At 50.3% G+C, this 13,780-nt stretch overlaps 2 protein-coding genes across 3 annotated transcripts; one reads left to right on the forward strand and one right to left on the reverse strand.

Moving 5' to 3' along the window:
• Window positions 1-1,917: 1,917 nt before the first annotated feature.
• On the forward strand, window positions 1,918-12,627 carry P2RX5 (purinergic receptor P2X 5). Of its 2 annotated transcripts, none has more exons than XM_042026295.1 (12): window positions 1,918-2,571; window positions 5,276-5,426; window positions 5,802-5,921; window positions 6,702-6,777; window positions 7,107-7,203; window positions 7,563-7,643; window positions 8,131-8,269; window positions 8,861-8,997; window positions 9,261-9,354; window positions 9,878-9,943; window positions 10,287-10,369; window positions 10,767-12,627. In XM_042026295.1, exons 1-12 carry the CDS (start codon window positions 2,435-2,437, stop codon window positions 10,840-10,842), a joined length of 1,257 nt encoding a protein of 418 aa, XP_041882229.1. In that variant the 5' UTR covers window positions 1,918-2,434; the 3' UTR covers window positions 10,843-12,627. The 2 variants fall into 2 exon arrangements, with proteins under 2 accessions (XP_041882229.1, XP_041882230.1); XM_042026296.1 differs by having other exon boundaries at window positions 1,921-2,571; window positions 5,802-5,873.
• Window positions 12,628-12,985: 358 nt separating this feature from the next.
• On the reverse strand, window positions 12,986-13,780 carry EMC6 (ER membrane protein complex subunit 6). The gene is made up of 2 exons (XM_042026299.1): window positions 13,640-13,780; window positions 12,986-13,534 (listed from the first exon to the last, which is right to left on the reverse strand). The coding sequence occupies exon 2, from the start codon at window positions 13,490-13,492 to the stop codon at window positions 13,160-13,162; it is 333 nt and encodes a 110-aa protein (XP_041882233.1). The 5' UTR covers window positions 13,493-13,534; window positions 13,640-13,780; the 3' UTR covers window positions 12,986-13,159.

Consider the following 13,780-nt stretch of genomic DNA (forward strand, 5'->3'; position numbering starts at 1 on the left):
ACACTGACAGGTGGAGGAAAAGTAGATGAGGAGCAGTCTGGGCAGACAGGGATGTGTATCCTATGAGTGTGTGTGAATTATGAGAAGGCAATCACTGTCAGAAGTGTGAGGAATTATGTACAGGTGTGGCATGGTGGGAATGGAAAAAAAAGAGAAAGGAGGAGTTTCAGTCCTGGAGGAGAAATCCTCCCTGGGAGAATTCCCAGACTGAGCAAACAGCCTTTGAGGGAATGGAGCAGAACTGGGGTGTTTTTTCATGGGAAATTCAGGATGTTGAACTCAAAAAGGGAAATACCTTGCAGAGAAGATTTGGCCTCTGTCCCTTGAGACACTAGGTTATTTTTATCTTTAACTGATGACAATCACGCTTTGTTGGGTTATTTATCCCCCTGCTGTGAACGAAACTGCTTTCATTTGAGCACCCACAGATACTTTGACAAACCCAGCAGTAGACTTGGTTTCCAGGCAAGAAAAGAAAACCAAGGTGGTGAAAAACAGGTGATAGAAACAATACCTGTAAGAGCATGCCACAAGCTAAATTTTTGCAGCAACAGCATTGTCAGCAAAAATTGGGCTTGTGCTGAGCAGTATTCTGAGGCACATTTGATACAAATGGAAACTTTTTATTTCAAAACAGCTACTGCACCAGTGCTTCTTCTTGATGCCTACAAAACCACAAGAAAATAACAGTTTTACCTTCGCTTTCTTGTTTTAATTTCAGTGATCAAATGTGGTTTACACCTTCAGGCCACACCTGGGGCAGAGCATTACTCGCTCTAAGGAACGTTTTTTTTCTAACATTTCTCAGATTAATTGACAGTGTAAATCCTTTCTCAGATTAAGTGACCTGGTAAATAATTACAAAGGCTCAGGGCAGAGCTGCTCTGGCAGCCACGAGGTTACAAGGAGGCCACAGGCAGGTTTGTGTTCTAGTTTTGCTGGTGCTGGAGAAAGGTTTCTTTCCCTTTGCAGAGAAACTCTAGGGATGGCTCTGGGATGAGGGATAAAATCAGTGTTTGTTCCTTATGACGCTGGTTGTGATTCTCTTGTGATTTGGAGCAACTTCGTTAAAAACCAGATCCATCTGTTTAAATTTGACATGGAATTTAAGGAGGACTAAGGACAAAATTTTATAAAGCCTGTGATCATGAGAATGATTTTTCCAGGGAAGGGAGTTGTGCAAGGCAGTGGCTTTATTTTTCTGACTAATAGAAATAAAAGGAGATACAGGAGCACAGTAACTGTTAATGGCAAAGAAAGGTCAATTACAGGGAAATTATGTTCCTTCAAATGAATTTAGCCATTACTGCCTCCCTCTGTAATTCACTGTTGCAGTGAGCTGGGGAGCAAAGGCAGCTGCTGTGTCACTGGACTCTCGATGGCCTCGTGCTGTTGGTCCCTCATGACCCAGGGTGGAATTGGGGCAGCCCCAAAAGCCTCATCAAACTGAGATCTGGAGCTTTTGCTGTGTGGAGGGGCCTTTGGGGTAAGGTGAGACAGGCCTGGCTGGGAACCTCTTGCCCACATTGCTTCCTGAAACAAACCCAGGCTGCTCATCCTGTCATCTGTGCTTGTTTCCCCAGGCCCAGTTCCTGGAAATCGTTGATTTACCCTCAGGCACATGCTGAATTTATTCATTAGTTTCTTAGTTTGGGTTTTGGTGTGAAGGTGTGGGAGCCAGGCAGGTGTTTTGGGTGACTGTCGAGGACCCTGGTTCTCATTGCTCATGCAAACATTTAAGAAATCAAAAATTTAACCCAATATATTGTCATCCTGTAAAGGCTGAAGGAAGACCTTAATCATTAAGAAATAGTGAGAGACTGTAGCTGTGTCCCCTTGGATGCTGCAGCTGAGCTCTGCTCTCTGGGAACCGGTGACAGGACCCGAGGGAGCGGCTGCAGCTGTGTCAGGGAGGGTCAGGTTGGATGTCAGGAAAAGGTTCTTCCAGAGGCTGATGGGGCACTGAACAGGCTCCCCAGCGAATGCTCACAACCTGACAGAGCTTCAGGAGTTTTTGGACAATGCCCCAGGCACAGGGTGGGATTTTTGGGGTGTCTGTGCAGGGCTAAGAGTTGGACTCGATGATTCTTGTGGGTCCCTTCCAGCTCAGCACGTTCTGTGATTGTGTGAACATGGCTTTACTCTAGAACACATTTCATTCTGGGCATTTTGGAGGGGGAGAGAATGAAACCTGGGGGCAAAACTGAGTGGGGAGAAAGGCTTCCCCAAGGGATGAATCAGCTGAAAAGCAGCTCAGGAAGGATGTGACTTAGTGCAGCTGCTGGATTCTGACTGAGCTGCTGCCGGAGAGCAGCTGAGGGAGGGAGGGAGGAAGGAGGAGGAGGAGATCAGGGCTGGTGTGTCAGGTTTCCGTGCACTGCACGTGTGGGTGGTGCGAGCTGTGCCTGCTCCAGCCACCGAGCGAGCCGGGAGCATGGGGCAGGTGGCTTGGAAGGCTTTATTTCTGTCTCTTTTCGATTATAAAACGGAGAAATACGTCATTGCAAAGAACAAGAAGGTCGGGGTCCTCTACCGAGTGGTGCAGCTCTCCATCCTGGCTTACCTGGTGGGGTAAGAATCACTCTCTGCTTCGTATTTTGCTGGGATAAAGATGAATTTTGCTGTGATAAAGATGAATTAGGGTACTCTGCATAGCTGTGCCTCCTGATTTTAATGCAGGTAATTAGGTTTATACACCTGCATTTTGTAATGTCTAGTAGATTATAGCTGATTTTTCACCTGCTAGGGATAGCTAGATTCAGCTCTACCTTTCAGATTAAGCTCGGGTTAAAAATAGACCCAGTGACTATGGCTTTGTACTGCATTATTTATGCCTTTATTTCTATATCTTGTGGGAATGGTGCCAAACCTTAACACCAGACTCATCAGGAACAACGGGCATTAATAGCCACGCTGCTGAGCCTTGGGGCACACCTGGGTTTTCTGCACAGCACCATGACCTGCTCAGCTCTGGATGGAAGGGAAGCAAGCAGAAAGTGGGAGATTTCTTTGCTGGAGTGGGCTGCAGCAGCCAGGCTTGTGGGGGCTGAGGCAGCAGGAATGTCGGCTGCCTTGCATTCATTTCAGAGCAGGGTGGCTTGGCTCAGGAATAGCTCGGGAAAGGCCCAGTTCTGCAGCAGGCTGGTCACACTGGTGTGTAATGGGCACAGGGATCGTCCCTGCAGGCTCAGACCTGGAATTATCCAGCCTGTGCTGTTGATTCCTGAGTTTCTGAGGCTTTTCGGATTGTGACAGCCAACTCTGTTCCCTGACTGTCTGTCCCTCGCCGTCTGTGCTTCTGAGTCCCGTCACCTTTCCCACACCTCGTGTTTCCACTGATTAAATATAGCAGAGTCATTTTTATGTGCCAGGCGTATTTATAGAAAGCTGTGCAGCCCCAGAACCTGCTCTAGTGAGCAGAGCACCAGTGAAGTCTCAGCAGTCTGGCATGGACTGGCTGAAGGTGGAATCCTGTGGATAACCCTGCCAAGGACTAAGAGGGATACAGTGTGGGCAGGGAATGGCTGTTTTCCTCCCTTGGCATCTATTGCCTCCTGCAAACCCTTGGCACTGTCACTGATGGTCCCTGCAGCGGCTCCTTTGTGGCTGGGGCTTACAGGAACATGTTCCTCTTCAAAGGCTGGCTTGGGGTGGGGATCATCAAAATCTTCTGGATTACTTCTTGGGTGCAGCTGCCATTCCTTCATTGATTCACTGCAGAAAAGGCAAGGGTCTGCTTCTGAGCCCTCCTGGGAGAGGAAATCAGTGTTCTTGGGAAAAGTAGGAAACTGCCGGGGTGGGGAATGTTAATGTGCAGGTTTGTCACACGTGGCAGGTGAAGGGCTGTGTTATAAACATATATTATAATGTTGGCTTCTCGCAAGTATAAGGGAGATATTATATAATGTTAGAAATGCTTTTTGCTGTGTGGATGTAGTTTTCTGTCTTTTTAGCAAGAATGTTAGCAAGTGTGAGCAAGTAAGATAACCTCCAAGCGAGCAGAGGATGAGGCCCCAAGGAGCTGCTAATCAACACTTTGTCCAGAGAACAAAAGGGCCCAAAGGCTGCTCCGCCCGGAGAACGGGCGGCTGGGAGGGTCCGAGAGCCGCTATCACCGCTCTGCCCGGGGGGCAAAGAGGCCCAAAGCTGCAATCAGCCCTGACTGTCTGAGGAATTAAGAGATCCACCCTACCATCGACTTTTACCTAGCGAGCCCAAGAATCAAAAGAAATAAAACCACAAGGCAGAAGACTATGCACGCTCTAAAAAGGCGAAACCAAGGAGTGGCCATGCAGAACAGTTCCTGGAAAAGTTTGAATATGAATAGAGAACAGACAGTAAAAATGGTATAAAAAGGACTCACCTCGGACATCAGGTGTGCTCTTGGCAGAGTGCCAAGGCACCCGGCCGTTATCCCTTTGCTTTATTTTATGTGTCTCTTATTGTCTTTATATTAAACCCTTTAAATTCTCACAGGAGAGTGAACCTCGTTTTTCACAGCTGTGTGCTGCCAGTGCTGCTCAGCCCCTTCCCCTCCTCATGGGCAGGAGAGTCCTGCAAAAGGGAGCTGTGCCACAGAAATAGCCTCTCTCCCTCTCCCAACCTGCCCCAGCACCCTCAGCTTCTCCAAGGGTGATTTATTGTCCTGGCAGGTGATTTTAGCAGTATTGTGGGGGAGCTGGAAGCATTTCATTTAAGCCAGAGGTTTTCACCCAGGGAAATGGAACTCCTGCTGCTTTCCAGTGGGGAGAAGTAAGCAAAGCCTTCCCTTGGACTGCTTGGCAAGGCAGCAGTTCTCCCCGGGTGCAATCAGGTTGTTCCCATCACAATGGCTTACAAAAGACCCTGTATCCAGCTGAGAATATTCCCTCCAGGTTTCTGTGAGGAATACCCAGCTCACCTGCAGGAGTTTTATCTCCCCAGCCGTGCTCTGTTGCTGACTGGCAGTTCAGTGGCACATGTGAAACCAACCACGCTCTCCCCTGCAACAGCCTGTATTGTTTTTCGTCTTGAGAACCACACAGCCCTGCTCTTCCTTTGTCTTTCTGAGGTTGCTGAGTGTAGCACAGACAGAGGTGGGAGGCTTTGTTTTTTTACCTCATGACCTGATATTACTCATTTCTCCCCTGCTTACAAGCACAGCTTGTGTCCAAGAGTTTATTTTTTATTAGCAGTAGTACTTACAGACGGTTTGGTGTCATTGGCATGTTTTGATTTTACCTTGGTGTGAATTTCTGTCTGACTGACCACATCTAACGCCGCTGTGTTCACACAGGTGGGTGTTTGTTGTCAAGAAAGGCTACCAGGACACAGACACGTCCCTCCAGAGCTCTGTCATTACCAAGCTAAAAGGGGTGGCCTTCACCAACACCTCGGAGCTGGGGGAGAGGCTGTGGGATGTTGCAGACTATGTCATCCCTCCCCAGGTTGGCATCACCCCCTGCTCCTGTTTCTGCCTGGGTGGGTGCTGAGGTGATCTATCCAGGTCTTTCCTGTGAATTAGCTGGAGCTGGGATACAAGGAAGTAATGCTGGAAGGGGTTTTCTGTTGTGACTTTTTATTTGAGATGCTGGGGTGCTCTGCCTCCCCCCAGGACCGTGGGCTGGCTCTTATGGTTGTGTGTGCACCCACAGCGTGAGGGAATTCATCCAAACAAATCTCCACACAAAGGGTGATGTTGTATCTCAGCCTGAAAAGCTTCTGGAGAGAGGGGGGTTGTTCTCTTCTGCAGAGAGCTGCACCCTTCCTGTTACAAGTATTTTAAAAGTAAACCAGGTTTTCTAACTCTTTGTTTATTGCAGGGTGAAAGCGTCTTCTTTGTCATGACAAATCTGATTGTGACCCCAAACCAGAGACAAGACACGTGTCCTGAGGTAGGAAGAACTGAGCCCCTTGACCCCCAGACCCGTGCAAAACCAGGGGTAAGAACTGACAGAGGACACTTCTGGAGCAACAAAGAAAGGAAGGATGAAAAACAAATGTTTTTTTCCTGTCGTGTAATACCTCAGTGGGGAGATTACTGTAAACCTGGGAGGCTCAGCTGTCTTAATTTCCAGAGGTGCTGATCATGTAGAGCCTTCCTGACTTTAGGTGGTGTTGGATTTCTTCCCAGCTGGAGATGAGACCTGGCAGTGATTGCTCAGGGTTAGGAAAGGCCATGGGAAAACAACTTCAGGGTAGTTATGGGTAGAGGAGACTTTTTAAGAGCCCCATCCTCTGTAGGGATGTTTGGAATGGGCTGGAGCCCGGGGGAGGAAGTCTCTGGCTGTGCAGGAAGTGCTGTGTCCACGGAGCACATGGATTTTCCATGTCACAGCCCGGAGCACAGCTGGAGTAGTCAGGGCACTGCTGTCCTCTGGTGGCCGTGCAGGGGCAGATTTGGGCCAGAGAACTTCGTGGCTTAGATCCAAGGTAGGGCTATCTTAAAGCAAAGTGGCCTCCTCCCTGGTTTTGGTGAGTACTAATGTTGGTTTTTTTCAGTCTGTCCCTCTCCAGACTGAGCAGAACCCAAAACCAGGACAGTGTGAGTGAATCCTGGTGCTCCTGGTGGTGGGATATATTTGCATGGCGCCCAGTTACCAGTTCAGCTGCGTGGTTTTAGTGCTCATACAGAGCATTCACCCCACGTCAGCAGCACTTTCTCACCCCTCCAGCTCTGGTGTCCTGTCACACTGTCCCTTGTGTCCTTTTCCACTTTGCAGAGTGCCAGCATTCCCGATGCCCTGTGTGACAAGGACACCGACTGCCTGGAAGGGGAAGCAGTGGTGGCTGGCAATGGTAAGGGAAGGGTAATGTCCCTCTCTGTGCTGTGTCTGGTGTCCTTCAGAGGCCTCAGCCTGGTTACACCCCCTGATCTCTGATTTCAGAGAGCACCAAGGCCTTTCTTTTCTTTCCTCTCTTTTATTAAGATCCCTGCCTTGCTTGCAGCGGTGGCTGGGCCAGGGAGCCCCAGGCTGCTCAGAGACACAACAAGAGGGTGTTTGTTCCAGCTGAGAGGCCCTTTCACAGCAGGGAGGAGAGGGAAAATCCTCTATTTTCACGTGCCCTGTAGGCAAGGAGGGGAGGTGACTGCTCGGTGTGACCTCTTCTGTGATGTCTGCTCGCAGGGGTTAAGACTGGCCGTTGTTTGAAAGACAGGGACAGCACCAGAGGGACTTGTGAGATACTGGCCTGGTGCCCAGTGGAGAAAAGATCCAAGCCCAAGTATGTCCTGTTTCCAAGCTTGAGTTGCTTGGCTTGTGTGTCACTCAGGGCAGTTCCTGTGTCCCCTCTGCTTGCGTGCTTGCTCGAATGTTGGCTGTTCAGTGCAGGAGGGGGCTCTGCAAGGCCCCTCTGGCAGGACTGGCCCTCTGCTCCCCTTGCTTTGTTCCCTGGCTGTTCCCAGCTCTCAGGTCCCCTGAACCTGCACGCTCCTCACCAACTGCTTGCTGGCACTGTGGGGGAAGTGGCACAGCTGGCCTGGAGCCGTCCAACCTTTTGGATGAAGATGCTTCTAAAATGGCAATTCAAGATTTCACATGTGTGCAGGGTATGAAGACAGAGAACAAACCCTTCTCTTCCAGGAAACCACTTCTGGGCAGTGCAGAAAACTTCACTGTTTACATCAAGAACTCCATTCGCTTCCCCAAGTTTAAGTTCTCCAAGTAAGTCCACAGGTTCCTGAGCTGCTCCTGCTCAACAGATATTCCCCCTCCTCCAGAAAAAAGAAGTCCCTGGACAAGGCTGGCAAAAAATGCAAATTTAAAAATATTTGTTTGCCTTTGCTGCTGCAAGATGAACAAACTAAAGCAGTGTAGAAAGGTGCGTGTTCTGGTTCTTGTCCCGGGCTCAGATAGGCATCTCTAGCATCCCTTTATTTTTCCCTTGAGAAAACCAGGTGGCCCTGAAGCAGTATGGCAACCTGCACCATGCGAGCCCAGATTCAACTGGCCAAATCCTTTTCTGGCCAGGAGGTCATTTTTGGGGAGACAGACTGCTTTCCCCAGGCCAGCAGCAGAGACACTCGCAGGGTGACAAGGCTGGTGTGCACAGAGGGTGTTGGAGAAGCCTTTTGCCTTTGTAGGCCTGGTGTAGGCTGTGAAGGCAAGGAAAGAGGGAGACAAGGTGGATTTCCCTGTTTCCTGCGTGCAGGATGAATGTGCTGGCAACTGACAACGAGTCCTACCTGAAGAGCTGTCGCTACAGCCAGGAGCATCCCTACTGCCCCATCTTCGTGCTGGGGAACATCGTCCGCTGGGCTGGGGGCAACTTCCAGGAAATGGCCTCGGAGGTAGGAGTCCCCCTCGGGCTCACGTGTGTTCCCAGCTGGCTGTACTGCTCACTGGGAGGCTGTGAGGGGTCACTGCCCAGGGAGCTGCCTCCTGTCCAGGCTGCACTGCAGAGGTGCCAGTGCTTAAAGTCAAGCTGGTCCCATTTATCCTGTCCCCAGGGAATGGGGGTCCTCTAAAAGAGCTGGTTGGGTCAGTTATCTTCTATTCAGGGCTGCCCAAACTGCTGCTCTGCCACTGGGGATTCTTTGTTTAATTTCAGTGTTACTACACTGTTGGTTTAAACCCAGAACCCTGGAACTCCGTCCCTGCATAAAAGATCATCTTCCCCACTGAAGTGTGGAATGAAATCAATGTCCTGGGATGAGAAGCCTCAGGATACCAGCACAGGGAAAAGTGGGGTTGTAGAGTACTAATGGGATTAATATCACACACCTGAACTCATCCCAGCCAGGCCTGTGTGCCCCCTTGTCTGTGACCAGAAGTGCAGCTGTTTCTTGTCCCTGGGGAAAACCTGCCCAAGGGTCTGACAAATTTGAAGACACTTTAACTGAACTAAGCTTAAACAACTCACCCTGTCTCTCTCTTTTAAGGGTGGTGTGATAGGAATTCAGATTGAATGGAACTGTGATCTTGATAAAGCCCCTTCTGAATGTAATCCTCACTATTCTTTTAGCCGGCTGGATAACAAGTCTGCAGAAACATCCATCTCTTCTGGGTACAACTTCAGGTGGGTACAGAGGAGGGCACAATGCAGTACCACAGCTGGGCTGGGCTGCTTGGACTTGTAGGTGCTGGAGGTTGGCAGTGGAGTGGCACCAGCCTGTACCAGCCACTGCTCCAGCCAAGCACAGAGTGCTGCAGAGGAGGGAGGGGGGGAGGGAGTGCTCCTGGCAGGCTAAAGCTGGTTTTGCTAAGGGAACAGATCTGTTTGAAGAGATTTGTGAATTCAGAGGGGCAGGTGGACCTAAACCCAGCATTGTTGCATTCCAGGTTTGCCAAGTATTACCGGGATGCTGAGGGGGTCGACTACCGGACGCTCATTAAAGCGTACGGAATCCGCTTCGATGTGATGGTGAATGGCAAGGTGAGGCCCCAGGCCAGAATGTCCCAGAGCCTGGAGAGAAAGAAGGTGGGGACACTTCTCAGTGGGAAGGCAGCTCTGGGGTGAGACAGCCTCTCTGCCTTGTTGTAGGAAAGGGCTTTTCCCATCCGTCCATGTGGAGCTAACCCTGTGTAAGAGAGATTACCTGCAGTGCAGCTGAGCCTGCAACTCCTCTACTTAAAACCAGGCTCATGTAAAGCACTGGGCTTTACATGAAGAAGTAAATGTGCCCCAGAGACTTGTTTGCCATGTGCAAGCACTGCAGAGAAAAAGGAAACCCAATCCAGGGATGATGCAAGCTCAGAAATGCAGCCAAGGACAGTTGGATCTGAGACACACAGACCTTCAGCCTCCAAGACTGTTCACTGCAAATCCCCTGTGGTTGTGCCTGTGAACAAAACACACCCATGGGGCAGCAGCAGTTTCCCCAGTGTAGTACCACACCCTTGAGTTTGTTTTGTGAGTTGTTCTCTCAGTGGTGATTTCATGACCTTTCTTCTTCCAGGCAGGGAAATTTAACATCATTCCCACCATTATCAATATCAGCTCGGGGCTGGCACTCATGGGAGCTGTAAGTGAATGTTCTGTCTTAAAGTAACATATTGGGACCCAGACCTCAAATGGGATGAAGATGGGATGGGGTGTTGAAATCTTTTCCAGCAGAATCTTTACTACTCTGACTACTCAGCCAGATGTGTGTCTGTGTCCTGTCTTAAAGGCATTTATTAATGTACCTGGCACCTAAAAGACCTCCACAGGGGGTATATAATATATATATGCCCTGGGAAATACATGGAGAATGAAGGAAAGTACTGCTTCTCCAAGTTATTCTTTAATTAATGCTCATTTCTAATGAGATCAGAACAGTTCCTCTCCCATTTCAAAGATAAAACTCAAGTTCTTTCCTTTTGCAGGGAGCTTTCTTTTGTGACCTGGTGCTGCTGTATCTGATCAAGAAGAGCAACTTTTATCGAGGCAAAAAGTACGAGGAAGTGAAGTAAGTAGGCCTGGATTTGTGTTAAAAATCATGGCTTTTTGTTATGAGTGATAGAAATAGGAGGAGATACAGCAGCACAGTTCCAGGGAAATAAATTCCTCCAAATGAGTTTGGCCAAGTTATTGGCTCCCTCTGTATTCCTTGCTGCAGTGAGCTGGGGAGCAGAGGGAGCTGCTGTGTCATGGCTGGACTGGCAATGGCCTCGTGCTGTTGGTCCCTCAAGACCCAGGGTGGAATTGGGGCAGCTCCAAGAGCCTCATGAAACTGAGATCTGGAGCTTTCACTGTGTGGAAGGGCCTTTGGGGTAAGGTGAGACAGGCCTGGCTGGGAACCTCTTTGCTTTCTGAAACAAACCCAGGCTGCTCATCCTCTTTGTCACCTGTGCTTGTTTCCCCAGGTCCAGTTCCAGGAAGTCCTTGTCGAGCCCTACGCTGAACGGGAATCAGAGCCCAGACCAGCTCGGCACGCTCTAGGCACAGCAATGGCTCTGCCAGCTGGACTCATGCTCCAGGAAAACCACACAGGTGTGGCACCACACCAGCACTGGGAGGTGGGCATACCCCAGATCAGGCCTACTGTTACCAGGATTCCCAGAGGAAAAAGCCTCCTCTAAAGACTGCCTTTCTTCCCTAAGATTTCTCTGGTGTCCTGAGCTTGCAACAGTGTGTCATCACTATGGATTTATAAAATGATTTTTATAAAAGGACAAAGAAGGCACCAAAGGAATGTTTTCATGTCCACTGATAAGATATATCTGTACTTATGCCAATAGCCAGCATTGTCCTGTGGCTGTGCTTTGCTTCCATGTGCAGAAAAGCTGTGATGGGAACCACCACTGGCACTTTGGGAAGGGCTGAAGCTGAAATCTAATTCCAACCAACCTAATTCCTGCTCTGCTGCCTTGGCAGCCACCGCTTCCAGCTCCTGCCTGGCTGATGTGACATCAGGTGTGAAGCAGCAGGACTGCTCTGCTTGGGAAGTGCAGGGAAATGTGGCGTTGGAGCAGCTCTTGGAGCTGGGGAAGGGGCTGTGACCCTGCAGGACCTGAGGCAAGGGGGGACAGTCACTCCTATGGGGGGTTCATGCACTGGAAAGCAACGTGCCCCTGGAAGCACCTGCACAGGTTCTGCCTCCTTGGTTCAGTGCCTGGTTTCATTTGCTCAGGATTGTCCTTCCTGCATCACTTCCTGGTTTTTCGTGGTGGGGAGATCTGGATGGGGCACTCAATGCTTCTGTTTCTCACAGCACCCAGGGCTGTGCTGCAGACTAAAAAGGGCAGCTCTGCCAGTGACACAGGCCTTGTCAGCTTCCTCCAAATACACCAACAGCAGGGGAATTTAGAAGCCATCTGCCTGCTACTTCAACACCAGTAACCTCCAGGAAATACAAGCGGGGATGTAATCTCAGAAAAGGGCTTATGGAATATCATTGTGTTCTGTAAATGCTGCCCCATCACCACTGACTGGGGGCTGTCCTGATGAAGATTAAATGTGTCTGTGCACTCTGTGAATACAAAGATTTAAAGGGCTCCTGCTGCAGCATCTGAGCGTGGCCTTCAGGGAGCTGCTGCCATCGAGTGTCTGCACAAATGGCACCAGCAGCTGCACCCACCTCTGCTTTAACTTCTTTAAGGTGGTTACTCTGAGGTACAGCTTCATCCTCAATTAAAATTCACCTCTGTTAGCAGCAGCAAACTCTGAACCCAGTCACTGATAGCAAACCCCACCCAGTCTAGTTCCCTCCCTCTGCTTCTGTGTATTGAGGCAAAAATGGGGCTAGAAAGTAGAATTAAACAGCAGAGTTAATTTAGGATAAGCCATATACCTCTGGTGCTCTGATCTCATCTAAAACCTTCTCTTCATGTCCGAAGTTTCTCCTCTAGGCAAATACAAGTCACCACGTGGGGAACTGCTTGAGAGTTACTACAGGCAGCCCAGGCTTTTGACTGTCAGGGTTTAATTCGAGTTGAGTAATTTCTGGATGGTGAAACACATGGTGAACCCCCTGCATGACATCAGGGCCTGGCACAACTCCTGGCGACCAAGCAGCTCCTCCTAACGTGCAAAGCTCAGTGTGCTCTGCTGAAACCATTGTTTTAACTTGCCAAAACATCCTCTTGTTGGAGGACTAAAGCTGTTTCCTGAATCTAAGTCTTCAGGCCTCGCAGATCCCCTAGAACATTTCCTTTCTTTATACTGTGTAACACAATTCCTACAACCCCTGCTGTTAATAAAACATAACCAGATTCCTTCTCAGGAGCTCGTTTCTTGACTTTGACTTTTTTTTCCTTCTTGTGTTTCATGTTCAGCAATAAAATGTGTCACTGTAGGCCACTGCTCCCTGAGAGTGTTCTGTACAGTGTTTTTGCAGGTCACAGCACCTTCTCTTGGTGATACACGGATGTAAGAAAGTCAATGAATCACTTATTTTTGCAGAAACAGGGCTCTAGGCAAGGCATTACCTGGATGGTGGGTGATGGAACTATCCTCTTGAGTGGCTTTTCTGGTGACCAGTGACAAACACCTGTGACAGTGTCATTTACTGATGGCAATTGTAGAAGAGAACGTTTGCACGTACATTTCTGTACCAAGGAAACAAACACAGGAGGCATCCAAGTGGTGCTTCACATTCAGTTTAATTAGAACAGTGCTACTGATTAATTTGTACTTGGACATAATTTACCAACATCATTAACGACACGCGCCATGGACAACAGTTTGGAAGGTGAGCTGGCCTATTGTGTAGTGACTTTTGGCAACAGTCCTCCTGCTCCGTTAGCCCCGGGGCTGCTCAGTACACGTGGACCATCCCGTAGAGGAAAGTCCAGAACAGGACGTAGGTGAAGAGCCCTCCCACGAGCCCCCCCGTGAACAGCGGCCTCCGCGACTTAAAGTACTTGTTCCACCGCCGCCCAGCCTTCAGCACCAGCAGCACGGAGAGGAGGACGGAGGCCAGGAAGTAGAAGATGAAGCCGTGCAGGCCGGTGAGGCCGAGGATCCCCGCCGTGGCGCCCGACAGGGCGGACACCGAGGTGCGGCAATAGTCCAGGATGGCCGCGTTGCCCCGCACCGCCGCCTCGCTGATGAACTGCGGCCCCTCGCGCTTGGCCACCACGGCGGCCATGGCTCCGCGCCGGGCTCGGGCACCTCCTCGCTCGCACCGACACTGGGGTGAAGCAAACACACGCTGTACGAGCCCGCCCGCCCTCAGGCCGCCGGGACAGCCGCGCGGCCTCGCGGCCCTCCTGCCCGTCCTCCCTTCCCTCCGTACCTCTCATCCACGGCGGCGCGCAGCCCCGCCGCTCCGTCAGGCTTCGCACCTTGCCAAGGGACCCCGCACACCGCCCGTCACCGCGGGCCGCCCGCCGGGCCCGGCCTGCCCCGATCGCCCCGCCGGCACCGCCCGACCGCC

Source organism: Corvus kubaryi, unplaced genomic scaffold, assembly GCF_017639235.1.
Source record: "Corvus kubaryi isolate FWS band 111438036 unplaced genomic scaffold, C.kubaryi_AGA036_p1.0 37284, whole genome shotgun sequence".
Lineage (NCBI taxonomy): Eukaryota > Metazoa > Chordata > Aves > Passeriformes > Corvidae > Corvus > Corvus kubaryi.

Bases quoted from the DNA above. Each gene is read 5' to 3' on its own strand.
- P2RX5 (XM_042026295.1), top strand. From the start codon at position 2,435: ATGGGGCAGGTGGCTTGGAAGGCTTTATTTCTGTCTCTTTTCGATTAT. The intron at 2,572-5,275 runs GTAAGAATCACT...GTGTTCACACAG, and splicing joins ATCCTGGCTTACCTGGTGGG to GTGGGTGTTTGTTGTCAAGA. The intron at 10,370-10,766 runs GTAAGTAGGCCT...TTGTTTCCCCAG, and splicing joins AAAAAGTACGAGGAAGTGAA to GTCCAGTTCCAGGAAGTCCT.
- EMC6 (XM_042026299.1), bottom strand. From the start codon at position 13,492: ATGGCCGCCGTGGTGGCCAAGCGCGAGGGGCCGCAGTTCATCAGCGAG.